The sequence below is a fragment of the Leishmania braziliensis genome, chromosome 17 (genome assembly GCF_000002845.2).
Source record: "Leishmania braziliensis MHOM/BR/75/M2904 complete genome, chromosome 17".
In the NCBI taxonomy this organism is placed as follows: Eukaryota; Euglenozoa; class Kinetoplastea; order Trypanosomatida; family Trypanosomatidae; genus Leishmania; species Leishmania braziliensis.
Window position 1 is genome coordinate 106,350 of NC_009309.2, and position 20,654 is coordinate 127,003.

Genomic DNA, 20,654 nt, shown 5'->3' on the forward strand with positions numbered 1-20,654 from the left:
CCCCTAACTGACGCCCCCCAACGCACCGACGTCACTGAGAACTCAGAGAGTGCACACACACACACACACAGAGGCTCTTCAGCTACCGCTTTTCAGCTTTCCAGTGCATGACCAGTTCAGTAGGTCGTATATCTATGTGCTTATGTGAGTTGTGTGCTCAGGTCACTCATATTTAGGCATCGATAGATTGGCGCGCCTTTTACCCTGCACATCCTTTACCGGCTGCCGCCGCTGCCACCCGTCATTTTCTTAGCCTCTAGGCGCTTCCGGCGCGCTGCCCGGTTGCGCATCTTCTCTCGCTGCAAGTGAGCCTTGATTGCTGCAGCCATGACCACAAACTCACTCCTGAGCCGCCCCAACGCGGAGTGGGTGGAGACAGCAGAAGCAGCCGATGTGCCAGTCCTAGCTGCCCCATCGATGAAGCGCATGAAAAAGATGTTGTTGCTTCGGAGGTACGTGACGCCAATGTAGCGAGGCCGCGGCATGAACTCATTAGTGCTCCGCACCACCTCTGCCTCCTCTGCCACAACACCTTGTAGACTGCTTGCGATGAGCTGTGCCTCTCGCTGCGACTTTTCACGCAGCATCGCCCGCTCCACATCAAAGCTTCGGGCACGCCGTACTAGCGCCTCATGCAGTATAACGTTGTAGCGGGCATCAATGTGCACCAGCTTGCCTGTGTAGACGTACCCCTGATTCGTCTCCACCTCGACCTCTATGCTGCTCGTCAGCAATGCCGAGCTGTTCTCACCCTTGTCGTCAGTGTCGTCACTCGCCTTGACAACGAGCCCTAGTGCTCGCATGAGCACTGCCACCGGCGCCGGCACACCTTTCGGGTTTTTCTCCGATTCACCATTCGCATGACTGCCGCCGGTGGCTGCTGTAGCACGTACGCCATTCAAGTCAGTCGAGGATCTGTCTGCGGTAATTCGCAAAGACTTCTTGGGTTTGCCAGGGACTGCAAATCTGGTCGCCTTCGATCGCTGGCGCTTGTGCCCAGAGGGCATTGCCAATAGGGGAATAACAGTGGCCTAAACCAAGCACAGATAAGACGCGCTCTCCACTCCAAAGATGCGGCAAAGAAGGAAAGGGGAGATGCACAATGATGAGGTCCTGTGTGCGTGTGTGGGTGGGGGGAGGAAGGGAGGGGGGAATACAGCAAAATGTCCTCGTTCGCCAAGTCGTCCGAGCATAAGCAACAGAAGGGAAACCAAGAGAGAGGTGATGTGTGCAGGAGGATAGGAAGAGCAGAGCAAGCAAGGCGCAGGAGCTCCACACCTTTGCATCATTCTTGTTCTCAGCGCCGCTGTGCCCTGCCATCCCACAGCAGTCAAACGCCACAGGGCCACGGCCACGCGGCACGGCAGTGCGCCAACCCAGCCATCGGAGCACGGGCACCGCCCCAAACGCCACCCACCTACACCGCCCCACAGGGCGGGCCGGTCGCCACCAGGGGGCCTCTCTCGGAGGGGCGCAGGCTCCCCACACCAGCAGGCAGCGGGAGGCGGGCGAGATGGGCTCGAGCCGCGCTGGCACGCTGCCCATCACATGGGTGGTGCAAGCGTGCGCACGGCCGCAGGTCGCTCCAACGCCACGCCGTCCAGGACCGGACCGCCGACATCCGCAGCAACACACCGCCCTCACTCAGCTCACGTCGTGGGTGCTTGACCTCCGCTCACCACCCGAGGGGGCTGCGGCGGCTTGGCTTCTCCCCACAGAGAGTAGGGGCGTGGGCCCGGGGGACACCGCGCACGGGGGTTGGTGTCCCCCGGGCATCTGCAGGATTCGAGTCATGAACGAACCTGGAAGCGAGAAGATTGGGACAAGAGAAAGATAGTGGGTAGCCGCGCGGTACTCAGACATGTGAACACGAACACGCCACTCCACAAGGGCACTGGGGGGGTTCAGTGATACCGTCTAGGAGGGGATGCAGAGTGCTCTCCCGAAGAGAGCACGTTAGAGAGCATTGGCAGGCGAGGGACTTCTAACACCAGTGCACGAGAGAGAAGGGGTTGGAGGGAGAGAGAAAGAGAAAGCGATACGCGCAGTAGTACATGAGCAGGTGCACACAGGAGTCATTCAACAACAGTCATTGTTATGGCGCACACCGGTGTCTCTCCGGGGCGCTACAGCGGAGGTGCACACTCACGGGAAGGGAGGGGGAGTAGGGGGGCGATAGAGCCGCTCATAGAAGGCGTCACTGCAAGGCTGCGAGGAAGGGCCACGACCCCAGGCCCACACCAACGCCTAAATCTTGTCCACATACGTGTTCCTCGCCAGATCCAGATAACACTGCAGTACGCAGTCGTACAGGTACCGACCCTCATCGTTGCCGAGCTGTGCGGAGAGCGGTCCGTCGTTCGGAGGAGCTTCCGGAGGAGAAACGGAGGCGTGATGCGGTGAGCAACGAGTCCAAGTGGCTGCGGGAAGGCCAAGCGTCTGCTGCTGCTGCTGAGCAAGTGGCAATAGCCCCATTGCTGCTCCAGAACTGGAAGTAGGTGCTGTCAAGCCAGGAGCGGCTTGGGGCATGTGTACAACGGACGGAGGTGGCAGAGGGGGGCGTGCGGAGGGGAGTACAGCTGCGACTCCGAGCTGAGGTCGCGGTGGACCACTGCCAACACCGGAGGAGGAATTGGATGGAAAACCGCCATGTTGATCACCGCCGCCACTGGACGGCGTGGTCGTAGAAGGGTAGCGACCACGACCCTCGGAGAGTGTGGGCATGGGAGAGGACGGCAGCCACATTTGAAAGCTGCTAACAGTACTGAAGCTGCGACCGTTCGGAAGCAGGGGAGGGACCTGCGCGCCTATACAGAGCTGTGGTGCCTCGATGAAGCCCTGGCAGCTCTCCTGTTGTGGTGCAACGCCTAGCTTGCTAGCGACAGCAGCGGAGAGGGGGGTATGCATGCCAGAGGAAATGGTGCCGGCGTTCTGTCTGGCGGACCATGCCACCATACGTCGCGCATCACCGCTCTCCGCTTCAGGGGCTCCTGCGCGTCTCGACAGCGGGGTGTCCGTTAGTCGAACCTCATCCTGCAATGCGCGCTGAGTAGCGTCGCCGATGGAGGGGGGATGACCCGGCACCGGGACAGGGCGGCGCCACACAACCGCCTTCATAACTTGACCAGCTGACGACCTCGACGATGGCACGACAGCGGCCACCCCCTCTGGAGCCGTGGTGCGTAATTCGCTCAAAGGCCACAACGGTGGGGCCTCCTCACCCCTCTCCGCACCAGTCGCGTGGTTTGAGGGAGCGCCACCAGCACCTGGCAGCCCCTCGCCTGCAGACCTGGCAGTTGGGAGTCGCAGGATCGACGGTGACTGCGGCGTCAGAGAGGCCGAGTGAAACGTCCAGGAGGTGACAGCACTTGTCGGTGGCAACATCGCGCCTGAAGGAGCGTCACCGAGACCACCGTTGTCGCCACTATTGACGGGGGAGACAGAAGCCGCCGACGAAGACGAAGAGAGAGTCGCCTGGCGCTCACGTAGCCGTTCCATCAGTGAGGCACCTTTGACAGCGGCAGTTGCTGGTCGCTGCGACGGAGATGGTAAGTAGAGTGGCATCTCTGTTGAGCTCCACAACTCGAGAACAGCCTTCGTGTTATCTGATGTGGGTGAGAGTCTTGGCGTATGGTCTTCAACTGCCACACGCCCAACGCCGTCACTCTTTGCCGTCGCTGTTGGCGACTTTGGCGGCGTGTTGAGTACGGCCGCTGCGGCAACCACAGCATCGCACAACGTGTCATCCAGGGCTCCCTTCATAAAATCAGCAGGAGTCGTCGTGGCAGGAGCAGACGGGGGCGGCGAGGAGGAGTGGATTGCAGCAGCGTCTGTGAGTGGTGGTGGCTCCAAAAGAGGCAGCGCTGTCAGTGCTGAAGTGCTGGCGGCAGGCCGACCACCTTGCGCTGTAGGTGGCGGCGTGAAGTGGCGCGACGGCGGGCCTCTGGCGAGTGACCGGTCAACGATAACAGCAGCAGCAGCGGCGGCCGCCTCTTCTTCCGCCCCCGCCAATACCGTGTGGATGCGACGCACCCGCTCGTTCATCTCATCCATCAACTCAACGGCAGAGGAGTAGGACACAACCGATAAGACGGAAGCCTCTGAAGCTGTGGTGGTAGTCGTGATGGTGCTCGTATTAGAGGAAAAGAGAAAGCCTGTCGCTGCTGCGGCTGGGCATGTGGAGAAGCCCTCGCCGTCTGCATCCTCTAGCGCGACATTCTCCCGTTCATGCTGCACCACCGCCGCCTCGCCCGTAGGTCCTGCATCCAGCGCGTGATGCGTGACTTTCTCGGCAATCGGCGGCTGCGACTGCGGGCAACACAGAGGAGGCTTGCCAGTCATGAGTTGATTTGCCGGGTACTGCGGCGGTGTGGCAGGAGCGAGCTGCTCAGCGGCTGACACCTCGCGAACAACAAACATCTCGGCGTCGTCGGAGACCGAGAGAGACGACGCGTCCACAGGAGAGGACAAAGGAGATGCGGAGAATGGAAAAAAAGGCGACGGCGGGTCGGCTGGACTCGGTGTGTGCGTTGCGGCTCCAGACACGGCGAACTGGTGCACTGGCTGAGGCTGCAAGCGCTGCCGATGATTATGCATTCGTAGCAGCTCTAGGGCTGTGCAGTGCGGCACTCTCGGCGACCTCGGCTGACTCTTGAATGCACGTACTGCCGCGGCCCCGCCATCAGGGTGGCCCTGATACGAAGTCCACGAGGCGGGGCTCTGTTGTTGATGAGAACTGAGCTGCCGGCGTTGTGGCTGGGGCGGCGGCAATGCGGAAGACAACGGTGAGGTCAGGGGTTTAGTAGCGGTCGCCTTGACGGCCTGTGCTGGCCGCCTTCTCGCGGCCCCCTGTGTCGCGGCCTCAGCACACTCAGTGAGGCTCCTTCCAACGTCACCAGCACAGTTGCTCGCCTTCAGTAGCAGCTGCGTCACCCCTACGCTGTCATCCCTCTCTCGCACATGCGACACGTCCTCTGGTGACGGTTCTTCAGTGGGGGTCGGCAGGGCAGGAGCCTCGCTCAGGATGTACTCCTCTCCTGTTCGCACAAACACGCAGAGGCTCTCCCCCGCCTCCGCAGGAAGACGCAGAGCCTCCGGTGGCGCCCAGGAACTCCCGCCGCCGCTGCTGAATTGCTGTAGCGTTCCGGAGTTTCGTCGACTACTTTGTCCTTCTCCATCAGCGTCTCTAAACGTCTCTGGCGCCCCACCACTTGGCATAGCCACGACCGCCACCACACCAGGTACACCACCTGAAGTAATGAGATGGTCAATGACAGGGTGAGGAAGTGCTAGCCCGTGGCCAGCGATGATGCGGCGCACGTAAATGCCTCCTGTGCTGGCGGCGCTGCCACCTGAACCGATGCGCAGCTGTTGCAACCGGCAATGAGGTCCGCCACCTATGATAACAGCGCCGGCTTCCTGGCACGACTGCAGTAGTGCTTCGAGGTCCAAGAAAAGCTGCACCCATTGTGCCGTGCGCACACACAGTAAGGGTATCTTAGTGTGGTGTGTGTGTCGCTGTACACCGCTCCCGGTGTTGGTGAAGCGCAGCCGGTACCCGCCGCCACTGCTGCCGCTACTGCTACTACCACTGGCACTATTCCTTCCTCGAACAGTATTTGCAGAAGTGCCGGTGCGAAGGACGAGCTCAATATGAAAACTCCCGGGTGGAGGGATCGGCGACGCCGGCAGCTGGGGCCGCGGTGCACCAGCCTGATGTCGGGCAGCTGGCGATAAAACTGGCGCTGCTACGCAGAATTGCACCACCACAATGGTGTGCACGGCAGTGGCCGCGAACAACATGGGTGTGGCAGCCGCCCCAACCACTGGCGCGGGTTTCGTGGCGAGCGCCGGCAGTCGCATGCAGGAGGAAAAGTCAACCTCCGTCCCCGGCGTGATATGCAGCAGCTGCGAGCGTGTGTCGCGGTCGTAGACACAGCGAATCCCGCTGGTGGATTGGTGGGATGCTCGAGCAGCGGCGGACGCCGTTACGTGCTTCGCAGTGCGATGCCTAGCTGCCATTGTAGATGCAGATAGAGGAAGGGAGACACCTGCAGGGAGTCGGTTGAGGGATGAACCGCGAGTTCGCAGAGATCCTCGGCGGGGTGTGGCAACAGCACCGTCGCTGAGACGCTCCAGGGTGACCGTCTTGAGACCCTCCAACGGATGGGGTCCTTGTGGGCTGAATAAGACGAAGCACGGTATAGCACGGTGAGGCGGTGCGGCGACAGTGGACGCAGCAGATGAAGTTAAGCGGAGGCTTGACGAGGCCTGGGTGGCATTTGGGGGCGGTTTTGAGAGTATGGCGGCTGACCCAACACGCAGTGCAGCGGGCGGCGTGGCGGCGTTGCTCATCACTGCGTCACCCGCGTCATGATGTAGGTGCGCCACTGCCTGTTGTTTGACGCCAGCACATCGCCCTCTCCCTCTTCCGTACGGCAGTCCCACATCTTGACTGAGGGGTGTAAACGTCTGCCGCTGTTGCGGCTGACACGGGCCCTGGCGCGGCACCCCCGCGGCGATGGCAGTCGTCTGCACTAGCGGAGTCGGTGTAGGCGGAGGGGGTGTGTAGTGACTAAAGAAATAGGCGTTCATCGCCTCTACTCGCCCACCGTCCTCCCCCTCGCTTAGAAGGTAGAAATGGGGTTGAGAGGGAATACGAGAGAGAGAGAGTGATGCGAGGAGCTGCAACAGAGAGAGAGCCGAAGGTCAACGTGCATACTCTCTGCCTACGGAATCCAAGCGTGTGTGTGGGTGTGCGTAGAGAGTAAGTGAGGAGGGGGGGGGGGGGGTACGCCGGACTTCGAGCGAGAGAAACATAGAAAGAATGGGGAAAAAAGTAGCGAAAACCGAAACTGCGGGCAGTGGTGGCAGTGCATGTCTACAGAGTGGCACAGAGGACTCCGCTCACCTTGCGCGGGACTCCAACTTTCTTCGTTGCTTTTGCGGGAGTTATGCTCTGTGTTGCGCATTTGTGGTCAGTGAGTGACGACTTGATAACAGACGCGGCACTGTTGCGGCTCGCTGCAACGGGGTTCTGTACAACGTAGCTGCAATGCCATACGAGCGGGTGTGCGAGTGGTGGTGGGGGAGAGGCGTTGTAACGTAGGGGAGAGGAGTTTGTCGAAGAAGTGACTGGCAGTGCAGTAGAGCCTCGCACGCCGCATATAAACGAGAGAAGCGCCATCATGGCACCACCAGCATCCATCCATGCGTACGTGCGTGGGCGTGCGACCGCCACCACCCACTGAAGATGGAAGATGAGGCACTACTCAAAAGGCTTAATTGAATAAGAAACGAATAGGCGTGACTGTAAATAGGGAGCCGGGGACTGGACAGCGCCGCATGTATCCCCCCACCACCGCCAGGGATGGTGCTCAGGCGCTCAGCATAGCGACACGCACACAGAGACGCAGTCGTGCACCAAAGCCACGATGCACTTGTGGATGCGCACAACTCTCTTTTCTTTTTTTTTTTTGCCTACTAGGGCCGCCCTGTTGGGGGGGGGGGGTCGTTTGCTGAAGCGCGCCTCGCCCGATGCCCAGGCGCCTCACCACAAGAGCTGAGGCACAGGCAGAGCAGAAACGCGAGAGAGAAGCAGAGAGAGAGAGAGGGGGGAGGGGAGCAGAAGGAGGTACAAAGCAGCTTCACCTAATGTGAAAAAAAAAAAACAAGCAAATGCGCCAACTCAGACAACGAAATGGCCTCTCTCAGGTGATGTATGTGGGCGGCAGGAGAGGATAAGGGGGGCAGGGCAGGGCAGGGAGGGGTAGTGAAGAAGGGGTCCCTTAAAAGTACTGAGGATAGCACCGCTCTAACTCCCGTGCGAGGGACGTGGCAGAGCGACGCCGCCGGCGCTGCTGACGTTGGAGAAGAGAGCAACAATCTGAATCCACACTGCCATCAACGCAGCGCTCGTCGCGGGGCGCTAGCAGTGGCGAGTCCGTCGGAGAGTGAGCAGTGAGAGTGGCACCCATAGACACCGAACCCATTTTCAGCGCAAGGCATTCCGACTGCGCATAAATTGACGGCACACCCCCACCCTCAAACCTCTTCGGTGACGGTGGGTCGTTGTCGTGCGGGGCCCATGGTGTCATGGCCGCGGTGGCGTGCAGAGGCTTCCGGTGCCGCAGAAAAGACATGCGGGGCTGTGCGTAAGCTGTACGCCCTCCCCCAGGGCCTAAAAGAGCAGGAGCGGAGAAGGACTGCACAGACGATGCCATGGGAGCGGTAGGAGCGCTGGTACGACAGAGGGTTACGATGCCACAACCAGCGCCACCCTCCAAACTGTCGGCGCCAGCGGCATCTACGTCCTCCTCGTATGGAATCAAGTGAAGCTCCATTACCTCCTCCACCAGCATGTCGAACCCGCACAGGCTCAGCTCTGTCCCCACCACCCAGTCCGCCCCACGGTGCGCGCGCTGCATGCACGTGAAGATCTTGTTCGGCCCCTGCCCCGCAGCTTTGCACCGCAGCACGCACTCCTTATTGTCCTTGGCGTACAAATAAGAAACGTCGTAGGCGACGGAAAGCGCACCCTCCCGCTTAGCCCGTTGCTTACGAGAGCCGCTGTTGCGACTGAATACCACATGAAACCGAGAGGCGCCGGTAATCACGGGTGTAGCAAGGATGCTACCCCTGTCACCAGCGCTTAGTGCTGCTGCCTGTTGCTCCTGCTGCCACATTAGTGTAGGTGCGTGTGTGTGTGTGGGGGGGGGGGGGGGGGAGCCTGTCGGAGTGCATTCAAAAGTGCCAGCGGCGATGTAACACGAGAAGACCCCGCATCTCTCGGCCTTTCAACATCAAGTTTCCAAGGAGCGAGGAAAAGAAACGCGAGAGGAAGATGGCGAGAGGCAGATATATTCACGGTGCATGGGCCCCTGAAGAGGCGGCAGTCAGAGATGGGAAAAATGCTGGCCAACCTCTGATAGCACCTATCAGGACCAACGCAAAGCGTTGGTCCTGACTTGTCCTCAGAGAGGTTCCCAACAGAGAATGCAACCTCGTCTACTTCTAATCGTGCGAAGCGTACCTGTCCGGAGTTCTGCAGTACCTAGCGAGAGATGCAGGTGCGCTCGACGAGGGGTCAGGTGTGATTGCTAGCGTTCTCGCCATGCTTGTGTGGCAGTTCGTCCTCCAGTACAGCGATGCGGCTCACAACTCCGCGCAGACAAAACGGGCTTGACTGGAGACAACGATGAGAAACAGCGTTCCACACCCCAGTCAATGCACCAACAACAGCTCAGGCGACGCCAATCGTAGCACAACACCCCTACCCTTTTTCCATGGCGGTCACCGCTTCTCCGGGGGTGGTGGGAATGGCTCCGTCACCACCACATCGCGTAGTGCATCGCAAACTTGTCGATAGAGCTGCCAGGCGGCCTCGTCGGTGGTGGCACCAACAGCACGCGCCACCACCCAAGGATGGGCAAGACGCGTCCTCGTGTCTGCACATGACTTGAGCCCACCGTCTTGCTCTGGCAGTGGCAGAGAGTCGCCATCCGGAGATAAGTCAGCATGCGAAGAAGACTGCGGGCCCAGACGCCGGGGTTCTGCTCGAATCTCCACTAGAGCCACTGCCATCCACACCGTCTGATCCTCCAAGGACGGAGATGCGGCCACGCTGGGGTCTATACGGCAAATGCGCACCTGTGCGCGGTGCCCCACCCACCGCATCAGCAACAACTCCACACGCTCCGCAGGCGTACACCGATGGCTGTCTTGAATGCGCGCCAAGTCACAGGCGCGGGCGCACAAGAGTCCTCGCAGCTCCTCGCGCACCGCGAGCGGCAGCGCACACTGTTGCGTCATGGCGCTGAGCCACCGGGTAATCTCCCGCAGAAGGTGGGAGGAGTGCTCACTGGGTGGTGGGGCCGCGGTAGCGACCAGGTCGACACGTGTGCCGTGCGCCCCGGTATCGAGCCGCCAACGGCGAGCAAGGAGAGAAGCAGCCGTGCATTCAAACAGGATGCCGTCCGCAGAGTCGCTAACACCGGCGCTGACGACTGGGCAACCTGCAGCAGCAGAAAGTTTCCCAAACGAGATGATCCTGCAAGATGCCTCACATCGCTGGTCGGTAAATCTCGGGGAAATGCCACCAGCCGCGGCAGCTACTCCGACACGCCAGTCGCGTACACGTACCTGCACCTTTGACAACATCACCGGGCGGCTGAGGGTCCTCCAGCTTCCCACTCCACGCGACGGCGAGCCGAGATCATCGGCTCTGGCATCCTCTGCGGCAACGAGATGCACTACCACATCGCTGTCGAGGTAAGCGCTCAGCGCCCCGGCGTACGCGTGCCAAACACTCTTTCCGTAGTGCGTTGTGTCACGCCACGCCGCGTAGGGACCCAAGTGCAGGTTGCCGGTCGTACCGCCAACAGAGCCAGGAGCCGAAGGCCACGTAGCTCCTTGTATCATCTGACTCGGTGCTGTCCGAACAATATCGCTTGCCACGTGCGTTGTCGCCCCTTGCAGTCCACTACGCAGTGCACGGAGAACGGCGGCGACAGCGGCTGTGTAGGCCTCTCCGGAAGAGCCAGCAGTAGCTGTGCAGCCGGGGACGATGCACACCGTGGAGCCGTCTGTTCGTACAGCTGTCACCTGACACTGTGGCTGGCGCATCGCCTGAACTGAGGAAGCGGTGGCTGCCCCTGTAGCTGCAGTTCTAACAGAAGGAGGAGGAGGAGAGAGAGCCGAGATGTCAAAGTCCAGCTTGTAAACGACAGAAGTAACCCCACCCTGGGCGCCGTTCCGACCCCAGCCGCTGCTGCGCACAAGTCGGTTCAGTTGTGCCGGGCGCTGCAGCAACTCCGACACGTCGCGGTATGACTCCAGCTGTGCCAAGACAGCGGGGAACTGGAGGCGCAGTGCCTGCCAAGCAGCTGACCGCCACGCCTCCCGCTTCGTACGGCCCACGCCATGTCCCAGAACGAACTGGGTCACCGCCGGAGCAGGACACGCCGGCGAGACGGCAGACACCGATGAAGATGCTCCATGTCCCAGCAGACTCTCAAGGTACAGCGTGCATGCCACGGCAGGTGGCTCTGCGAGATAACTGCCATGCTGCTGCTGTGTCGCATCCTTGGCGGCCGTTGCATCTATGTGAATTGGCTTTGATGTATAGAAGATCGTCGACGGCTGTGCGGCCGCAATCGCCGCCACTTTTTCATTTCTTACCACCTCTGCGCACTCCTCGCCACAGTCACCACCACATGCGGCACTTGTGGCAGCGTGACGCGGGGGTGGAATGTTGTAGCTGCACCTGTACTTCCCCGCAACACCTTGCAGCAGCTCACCGAGGATCTTGGGGGCCGCGTAGAAGCGCGCGTCGTACGGAGGGTAACCGTCTTCTGCGCTGCCAAACAATGGTGCCGCTGCGGCGCACCACGCAAGAACATCGCTGATGGGTGGGAAAATCGACACTAGCGGCGCATAGCGGGCCATCGTGTAGATGTGCTGGAGTGCACGACGACACAGCAACACCAGAGCAGGAAAGAGGCCTGAGACCGCCGGTGCTGCCGTTAAGGTGACGGTGGCAAAGCAACAGAGCGCAGGGCACTCAGTCACGCGTTCCTCGCACGACCACTTGACCTCGGTCCCCTCGTTCACACTTCGCAGCGCGTCTACACGGCACCGCAACACAACGACCTCCGCACTCGCCGCCGTCACCTGCTTCGCGCATGTCGTGTTAGCAGCGCCGAGTGACGTTCCTATGGACAGCTGCACCTCCATTACACCTGCGCGAGGCGGGGCCGCCTCTTTTCCTAGTGCTCGGCAGTTCCACATGACATCGCGGCTGTCAAGCCACCACTCTGGATCGGCTTCACTGCCGGCCTCTCCCGCAAACGGCTCAGCAGTCGGACGGGAGTCTTCCAAGAAGCGCGCCGACAGAGGCGGAAGGGCACGTAAACCCTCTTGGCTGTTGATACTATCGCCCTCCGCAGCGTTACTCGCACGCGCTGCGGCGACTTCAGCGATGATTTCCAATACCGTCCACAGTGCACCCACCTCTGACGCGCACGCCTCGATACACGCACGCACAGATGCAGCCACTACCGTTCGGTGGTGCTGATGCCCTGAGCATTTACGAGCTCTCGCTAGGTCGTCAGTCCCCGTGCTGTCGGCTGCGATGTGCAGCTGCAAGCGATGTTTCAGCAGTTGACGGGAGCGCTGCCACTGTCGCTGCCGTGCCACCGACCGAAATGGCCGCTTTGTCACTGTGGAAGGTGGCGCATAGAAGTCATGGCAAAGACAGTTTTGCTTAACCGCAAGTACATCCACGCGCGTCACAGCGTCCACTGCGCTGGCGGCGTGTGTTTCCGCAAACAGCACGCGTTGTCCCAATACGTCGTAGAAGAGCATCGCGCGCGTCATCGACGGGCAGAGCTCGTGGTGCGTTGACCCATCGAGGAACGTGGCCGCCTCGGACCTCGACGGCTGCGAGCAGTTTGGTGGTGTGGTACCGATGGTGAAGCAGCGCACCTGCGGCGACGCCTCAAACCACGAAAAGAGAAGGAAGTCCAGCCCGCCTCGCGTAAAGGAATTCTTCACCGAGACCACGGGGTATAACTCTGCAGCAGCATCGATACGGCTGACAACCTGGTCGTATAAGGAGCAAACGGCAGTAACCAAGAGGAGAAGAGGACCACGAGGATAACCGGTATCTGCGCACGAGAGCCATGTATGGGGTGATACCCCAGAAGCGCATGGAGTCGCATTGGGGTGGTGCAGAGCTGGGTCACTCACGGCACACGCTACGAAGCAGCCGCGAGGGGTCTCCCAGCGCACGTGCACCCTTGTGAAAACGTCCACATCCCCGTGCAGGCCCTGGGCAAGCTCCCGCACACGGCGCGCCGGATCATGCAATGCGGTTTGCTCGAACATGATGGTTGGATAGCTTCTTGAGGGAAGCTGAAGAGCGGCGCGTATAGAGGCAATCATGACGACCACGTCGGGGCAGTGCCAGTGGTTTTGTGCCGTCGGGCCAGGGGTGTCCAGCACAGCACGCAGCTCTACGCCCCCTGCCACAGCAGGTGAGAAGAGCCCCCGCTGCAGCTCCGCGGGGCCACAAAAAATGGAAAAGAAGGGGGCACGAGACCACTCCAACACCGACGCAGCGGGTGATGGGCAGCGCGCTGAGGCGGTCGAGGCTCCTTCAGCGATACCGTTGGAGCCAAGCATCAACGCGCTGCGGGTAGAGGTAGCACTACGGTACAGTGACACCTTGACAGCTGCCCAAAGCAGCAGAGCAGCACCAGTCATGCATCGGTGCGGCCATACCAGCGTCTTGAGGGCCGGCTCGCTTCTGCAGGAGTCGTCATCGGCAAAAGGGCGCCGGATCGTGACCGCTGAAATGGGAAAGGGCAAACGAATTTCGTCGGACATCACCAGACCAGCGGCCTCTGCTGAAGAAACGGTGTTGGTAGCAGCGAAGCTCATCTTTTCAGCATCTCTTAGTGGTACACAAGTTGGCGCAACGTGGCTTTCCTTGGGTGCTCGTTCCACAGCCATTGCAGTGACGCTAATACTGCCAGAATCTGCGGCACATCGAAAGCGCAAGGTCACGTCCTCAGCAGCAGCAGCGCATGACGGACTACCTGCCATGCCTCCGCTATGCAAAACTGAATTGAAGACGCAAACGTCCATTTCACTCGTGCAGCAGTAGCCGCGTGCCAACTCATTCAACAGCACCGCACCTTCTCTGCCTGCCTCACGCCACTCATCTACCGCGTGATCTTGCAAGAGATCAAGCGACTTGAAAAGGGCTAGCTTTATCGCATCACGTGCGCTCGGTGCCCAGTCACCCGTTACGCCAACATCATAATGGCGCGCGTGCTGCCAGTGCTGAAGAATGGGTCCTTGTGGATCAACCCTACTTCTCCTCAGGGACACACTGCTGGCTGCAATGTGACCGCTTGGATTGCTTAAGACAGTTTCAGCATCATCAATGGACGCCAGCTCCGTGGCGACTGAGGCACGAAACCGTGGGCGGGTTGCAGATGCAAATGGGGCACGCAAAGCGGCAGTGCCAGCACGCGCAGGGGGAGGTGCACGCACCACTCGAATGAGCGCATAGGCGTTCAGGCTTGCCAAAAGCTCTGCAAAGGAAACGAATAGATCTGAATCGAGCACCCGCGTTATCCGTGCCCACTCTGTCGATGAGGGAACAATAGCCAGCGCATCGATGATGGCGCCGAGCTCTGCCTCCTCCACCGACGCGCCGCTCGCCTCGGACACGGCCAAGCTGCATCGGTGATGAAGCGGTACGCAAACAGATGTCTGGTAAGGAGAGCTACGCCCATCACCTTTGCGGGTGAAGACGTACTTCCGATTCGGTGGCGTCCACCGGACATGGAGACCAGAGCAACAAGCAGCCACACGTCGCGATGTCGTCTGCGCCTCAATGCTGCCCAGCAGCCGAGCGTACAAATGGCGGCTTTCGGCAGCTATGCGTTTAAGCTCACGGTACGCGCTAATCTTCGATGCAAAGGGCATCGAGCCATTGCTGCCAAAAGGAAGAAAAAGGAATGCAACGCAGAACTTCAAGACAGCTAAACACCGCTGGCCCCTCCCTCCCCCCTCCTCAGAGAAGACACAGATGGGAGTGCTCTCCTCGTGGCTCGCTGACTCGACCACCGGGCCGAGAAGAAGGTCACCTATGCAGCGGAATGAGCACACCGAAGGGCAGGGAATACGCGGAGAAACTTCTGTGCAGTAGATTGAAGTCGGGTCATTCGCGGTGTGAACGCGTAGTCGCAGTCCCGTAGCAGAGGAAGAAAAGAGAAACTCAGGAAAAGGAGTTCGAGAAAAGGAGTTGTACTGCACTACGCTATGCAAGCCCTGTCAAGTACACTTCACACCTTCCGCGGCTGGCAGCGACGCACAAAGGTGGAGATGAGAAGAGAAAGTGGAAAAGCGGCCTCGATTGATAGCATCGCCTTCTCCACACACACACACACACCACCCACGGACGAATGAGCCTCATTCTCTTCGAGCAGCGGCTCGTCTGGCGAATGCATCTTTAAGCGAAAGCCCTACCGAATGGTACTGCATCGTCCTCGTTGTGAATGGTGTCAATTCCTGTGCATGCAAACCAGCGGCCTGCGCTGTGCTTCACAGAGTCGCTTTCCATTTCTCATCCTGCAGAGCGGGGCGCACATTTTCTTTTTTTTCCTGCGCCTCGGTCTCCCCCCGCACTAGCGAGGAAGGAAAGTGCGTGTCGTTGAATGGTGGTGGTGCGGGGGAAGGGGGGAAAGGGGGGAAAGGGGGGGTCTCCTCAGTGCACTAATGTTGAAAGGAAAACTGCAGAAACAACAAGAAGAAAAGGAGAAGAGGAGGGGAGAGCAAAAGAGGAGGAAATGAGGTGTGTGTAGAGAGAAGAAGAAGAAAAAAAAAAAAACAAGTCTCATAAAGCACTTCCAACATAGGACAAGGCAGGGCACCTTTTACACTCGATCTTCGCAAGGCCTAAATCCAGAGTGACGATGTCAGCGCGCGGATCAAAGAAGACACGCAAAGTCAAATTGTTTTCCGTGAGGATTGAGCCGATGCAGTTGTTGGGATCTTTAGCGCCAATCACCGTTGCCTCATGCGTCTTCATATCGTACGCAAACAGCTCATTCTTGCACGCCAGTTGCAGGCCCAGGCCTATCAAGAACATATCAAAGGTGCTTGAGACGGCCCTTATGGTCATATTACCTACCACAAGGCCACCTGCATAGCTGCCGCAGTAGGTACCGTTTGGCACTCTCTCCTTGACTGACATCATAATCGCGAGTACTGCGGTAAAGGCAGCAACAGCCACTACGGCGCCGATGATGTACTTCACGGTGCGAAGCATCTTTTTCGTGGTGTTCTGTCGTATAGGCTAATCGTTCAGTTTGCTGGGGTATAGCGCAACAGAAAGCTGTAAAAAAAAAAAAGAAAAAAATGGGGGAATCAGATGGTATTTCACTGTGTATGGCTCACTGGTGGGTGGGTGAACCCTTGTGGATGAAGGCGAATAAAAGAGCGAAGTAAAGGACACAAGCGAAGGATTAGGAAAAAGGATTGCAGGAAAGACTGCGCAGAGCTGCTGTCCGCTGCGACGCTAATAGACTCAAGGCATCCTATGGCTGGTCCGTCCGGCACAGACCAACGTATTTTTGCTCCTCTAGTAATATAGGTGAGCATCCGAGGAGGTCATGAATCAGTTGGAAAACCCGCAAAGACGTTGTCACCACAGGGTTTGTAGCTCAGACGCACATGGAGAGGCAATATGGTCTGAGGAATTGATCATCGCTTCTGTATGTATGTATGCATACAGGCCTAGGAAGTTACAAGTTTAGGCGGAGAGTAGTACAGCCAGGCAAAAAAAAAAAAAAGAATATGTCAATGTGAGATGAGGATACAACTGAGCGCTGCCTAAGCGCTCAGCTATGATGAGAAAGAAAAGGCCAACTTTCATTTCGCATCTCTGTGGTTCGCTTATCGGCCTCAAAACCACAGAATTACGCGGATCACGTTTGCAGCAGCCCTAAGCACGGCGAACCGCACGGCAACGTGCAGCTCAGCCAAGGCGAAGGCTGCCCACAGAAACACAGATTAGCAGCAGCAACAAGCAAATCTACAAAAAGGATAACCCGATCTACCCCCGCCGCCCCCTCCCCCCGCTCCTGCGAAATGGCACTGGAGTAGACCGCAGACGCCAGCAGTAGCGTAACGGCTGAAAAAAAGCGAAAGGGAAACCTGGAAGCTGGGTTCAGCCGGCAGGTGCAACTGCGCTTGTCTTGCCGCAAGTATACGTTCAGCAATGATGATGTCCTCCGCTGCACATGGTATTCGTTTAGTCGCGTTCAGCTCGTCCTCCAGCATCTTCATCTGTGCGTCATCTGCAACGGTCCTGTTTGCTCTACGCTGAGCTTCCGTGCTGCTGTCCTCCCGCCCCGCGCATCACTCCCGTCCCTGACCAGTACACCACATGGGCCTAAAATGTACCACACCCCATGAGCCAAGCCTCTGGGGCCTATGGCAGCGCTGTTCCCTTCTGAGTTCATCGCTTTGGAAGCACTTGGCCAGAGCAAAGCGGCTCTACTGGGGGAAGGGAGAAGGGGGGCGTTGATGTGCTAACGGGCGGTTGAAAGCCACGACAGAAGAAGAGAGAGAGACATTAGTGTAGAGAGCGGAGCGGGGGCACACAAGTGAAGGCAGCGGGCTGCTAAAGCTGGGAAAGGCAGGCAGGGACAAGCCCCCTTCTCCTTGATAGAAACGCGCAGCGACAGGTCAAAGACTTTGCTGTCGGTTGAGCGCGGCATGGGGGAAATTATTCAGAGAGCGAGCCGACCAAGGGAGGAGAAGCGAGCGCCACCCCCTGATAGTCCTTCAAGATCACACGGCGTAGCCTGGAATAAATCGCCGGTCACTCCTCTGCTCCTGGCAGCCGGGACTCCGCCGGGCGGGGGCGGACCGCGCAGCCCCAGGCGCCGTGGGCAGAGGAGTGACCGGCAACGAGGAGGGTGACATGCGCGACCAAACTTTAACCTTCTGCCCGAAGGTCGCCGTCCAGTCCAGCCGCATTTTCGTAGCTGTTGCTCTTGTGCTTTGGGGTAAAGCGAAACTTCTCCTCGACAGGCCCAAGCAGTAGCTCACTAATGCGGATCCAGTCCGTCACGCTATCGCTGGACATGAGCGTCTCCAACTCATTACGGCCTTCGTAGAACGGCGGACGCTCGTTGATGCGCTGGGGCAGCCGCTCCAGGAGCCCAACCGGCACATAGCGATGAAGAAACGACAGCCACTCGCACAGGAAGCGCCGCGTTGCCATGACACCGCGCTCGTCTGACCCCCAGTGAGCCATTCCGCATCCACAGAACTCTCTCAACATGTCTAGCCGCTCCGAGCTGCTGATGTCCTTCACCTGGCCGCTCTTGATCTCTTCGAACAACCAGGGCTTGATGAGGGCGCCACGACCGATCATGTGTGAGGTAATGTGCGGCTGCCTCCGCCGGTGCTCCAGCACGTCCTCCAGGGACATTATGTCGCCGTTGCCAATCACAGGCAACAAGGAGAGCTGCGCACACTGATCCACATAGTCCCAGTTGGCAAACTTGGTGTAGCGCTGCTTGCGAGAGCGGCCGTGCACCGTCACTGCTGCGGCACCCCAAGTCGAGTACTGGTGGATTTGCTGATGCAGAGTCGGCATTGCTTCGTCGAAACCAATGCGGCACTTGATAGTCACGGGGCGGCTCTGGTGAATCGCCAAGTTCTCCACGACATCGCGCAGCCGCCCGGTGCGTTCCCAAAGCCCGCAGCCGCAGCCAGACTTCACAAGCTTCTCCACCGGGCAGCCACAATTAATGTCGAGGAAGTCGTATGAGAAACCCGACGCCTCCAACACCTGCGCAAAGGTCGCTGCTTCCTGCGGGCGAGAGACGGCCAGTTGGATACCGAAGATGTCCTCGCTCTCGTGCCGGCGCAGCAGCGACCACTCACTCTTCTGCAGCCGATTTAAGTTAAAGACCACCGCCATCTCGCTCAGCGTGACGTCCGCGCCGAAGGATTTGCAGATGCGGCGAAAGGGCAGATTGCCGACCGTGGTCAGTGGCGCCAGTACCAGTTTCTCGGAGAATAAACCGCGTGAGCTTGACTGGCGCGCAATTACCTCGCGCAAGCTCTCCTCTGTGTGTGAGGGGCGAGCCGTCGGCTCATCGCTGTTAAACTTCGTGGTCGCGTCAAGTGCCGGCACTGCTGTTATGGGTGCCTTCTCAGCCGAGGGACTGCGCTCGCGCTTCTGCCCAACTACCAGAAGCTCACCTTCCTCGGCAGCCACCGCTGCTGCTGTCTGCTCAGTTGTCTCCACCGACGTGGTCTCAGCAGGGACAGCGCCGTCCTTGCTGACGAGGCTTCGTTGCTGCTCCTGCTGCTGCTTGGGTTGCCGCTGCTTCGCTTCACGAACGGTCTTCTTGATCTTCTGCAGCGTCGCCCCGAAGAAGAAATTCTGCTCACCCTCCCACGTGGGGCGCTGCGTGCCCTGTACGAACTCCGAGTGTTCGCGCGCGGCACCCTTGTTCATGCCGCGCGTGCGACCCTCTGCATCAAGGCTGACGCGCGCCGGGGCTGGACGTAAGTACTCTGCCTTCACCGGACAGACACCCTTATCGGTCGTGATGGGTGGGCGAGAGGTGGACTCTGGGGTGGGCATTACCAGCGCCGGTTGCTCCGGCAACGACACCGCGGCATCCCAGGTGGCGGGATGCCCAGATGCCACCGGCATCCCAGAAGCGCCCCCTGGTTCTCTTACTTCGCTCATGGCTCGCTTTGTGCGCGCAGGTGTGGTAGTCGTAGTAATCTCGCGCCTGTGCAAGTGCCTACGGAGCACGTTCCTTTATTTTATGTCCTTCCGTACGTGCTGACAAGCGGGGAGTGTACACCACATCGTTTGGTTGGCGCATGCGTGAGTGCCACGTGTACAGTGAGGAATGTAAACATTAACGAACGCGAGCATTTGAGGCACGGCAGATGAGAGATGAGGGAAAAGACGGAGAGACACCATAGAGGGCCCGAATCACACTTCTGTAGGGGGGAAAGAGGAGAGGCGCAAGAGGTGGAAATAGCGCTCGCTGCTCTCCTCCTCGCGCCAGGTTCGTCGCGGGTACAACTGCATGCACACGGCGCTCACACAAAAACACGACCAGTTCGCCTCATCCAGCACGTATGTGAGAGCATAAGAAGAAATCGAATGAGAGCCAAACTCACGGGTATCAGAGAGTATGGGCACCTATCCACCTATGTACAGCTGTGTAGCTCCTATCCCCTCTCCCTCTACTGGAGCACGACCGCCGCACCTTCCCCCCCCCTCCGCTTTCTTTATCCTTCGTGGTGGGTTCGTTGGGTTGTCGCATTGCTTTTCTCTGATTTTCGCTTGCGTTTCTCGTCTTCGTATCCGCGCGAACATCTCTCGTTCTCCACCTCACGCACTCTTGGCAACAGCTCGACATTTCTTTCTCCTCCTCAGAGCCGCCGTGCCCTGCCACCCCACAGCAGTCAAACGCCACAGGGCCACGGCCACGCGGCACGGCAGTGCGCCGACCCATCCATCGGAGCACGGGCTCCGCCCCAAACGCCACCCACCTACACCGCCCCACAGGGCGGGCCGGTCGCCACCAGGGGGCCTCTCTCGGAGGGGCGCAGGCTCCCCACACCAGCAGGCAGCGGGAGGCGGGCGAGATGGGCTCGAGCCGCGCTGGCACGCTGCCCATCACATGGGTGGTGCAAGCGTGCGCACGGCCGCAGGTCGCTCCAACGCCACGCCGTCCAGGACCGGACCGCCTACATCCGCAGCAACACACCGCCCTCACTCAGCTCACGTCGTGGGTGCTTGACCTCCGCTCACCACCCGAGGGGGCTGCGGCGGCTTGGCTTCTCCCCACAGAGAGTGGGGGCGTGGGCCCGGGGGACACCGCGCACGGGGTTATTCGCAACCATCAGGAGTGCAACTACAGAGTAGAGAGAATGACATCACTAGTGTGGTGCTGCGCAACGTTCGCTCAAGGCCATCAACGAAGGATGAGCTGGTGGCCTCCTATCCTCCCCCCTCCACATGTACCAAGGCGGAAGTACGACTTAAATAGAGCGAGCCCCTGCTGGGTCACTGTCAAAGATTATGCTGTGGCAAA

The 20,654-nt window shown here is 59.4% G+C and overlaps 6 protein-coding genes across 6 annotated transcripts; all 6 read right to left on the minus strand.

The window, feature by feature from the left end:
- Nucleotides 1-215: 215 nt before the first annotated feature.
- LBRM_17_0280 (conserved hypothetical protein) lies at nucleotides 216-803 on the minus strand (the record flags this gene model as incomplete). The annotated part of the gene is made up of 1 exon (XM_001563746.1): nucleotides 216-803. One exon carries the CDS (start codon nucleotides 801-803, stop codon nucleotides 216-218), a length of 588 nt encoding a protein of 195 aa, XP_001563796.1.
- A 1,444-nt stretch (nucleotides 804-2,247) lies between these two features.
- LBRM_17_0290 (conserved hypothetical protein) lies at nucleotides 2,248-6,354 on the minus strand (the record flags this gene model as incomplete). The annotated part of the gene is made up of 1 exon (XM_001563747.2): nucleotides 2,248-6,354. The coding sequence occupies one exon, from the start codon at nucleotides 6,352-6,354 to the stop codon at nucleotides 2,248-2,250; it is 4,107 nt and encodes a 1,368-aa protein (XP_001563797.2).
- Nucleotides 6,355-7,787: 1,433 nt separating this feature from the next.
- On the minus strand, nucleotides 7,788-8,684 carry LBRM_17_0300 (conserved hypothetical protein; the record flags this gene model as incomplete). Its single annotated transcript, XM_001563748.2, has 1 exon — nucleotides 7,788-8,684. The coding sequence occupies one exon, from the start codon at nucleotides 8,682-8,684 to the stop codon at nucleotides 7,788-7,790; it is 897 nt and encodes a 298-aa protein (XP_001563798.2).
- A 607-nt stretch (nucleotides 8,685-9,291) lies between these two features.
- On the minus strand, nucleotides 9,292-14,496 carry LBRM_17_0310 (conserved hypothetical protein; the record flags this gene model as incomplete). The annotated part of the gene is made up of 1 exon (XM_001563749.2): nucleotides 9,292-14,496. One exon carries the CDS (start codon nucleotides 14,494-14,496, stop codon nucleotides 9,292-9,294), a length of 5,205 nt encoding a protein of 1,734 aa, XP_001563799.2.
- A 910-nt stretch (nucleotides 14,497-15,406) lies between these two features.
- Nucleotides 15,407-15,841, minus strand: LBRM_17_0320 (conserved hypothetical protein; the record flags this gene model as incomplete). The annotated part of the gene is made up of 1 exon (XM_001563750.1): nucleotides 15,407-15,841. One exon carries the CDS (start codon nucleotides 15,839-15,841, stop codon nucleotides 15,407-15,409), a length of 435 nt encoding a protein of 144 aa, XP_001563800.1.
- Nucleotides 15,842-17,515: 1,674 nt separating this feature from the next.
- LBRM_17_0330 (conserved hypothetical protein) lies at nucleotides 17,516-19,288 on the minus strand (the record flags this gene model as incomplete). The annotated part of the gene is made up of 1 exon (XM_001563751.1): nucleotides 17,516-19,288. The coding sequence occupies one exon, from the start codon at nucleotides 19,286-19,288 to the stop codon at nucleotides 17,516-17,518; it is 1,773 nt and encodes a 590-aa protein (XP_001563801.1).
- Nucleotides 19,289-20,654: the final 1,366 nt, after the last annotated feature.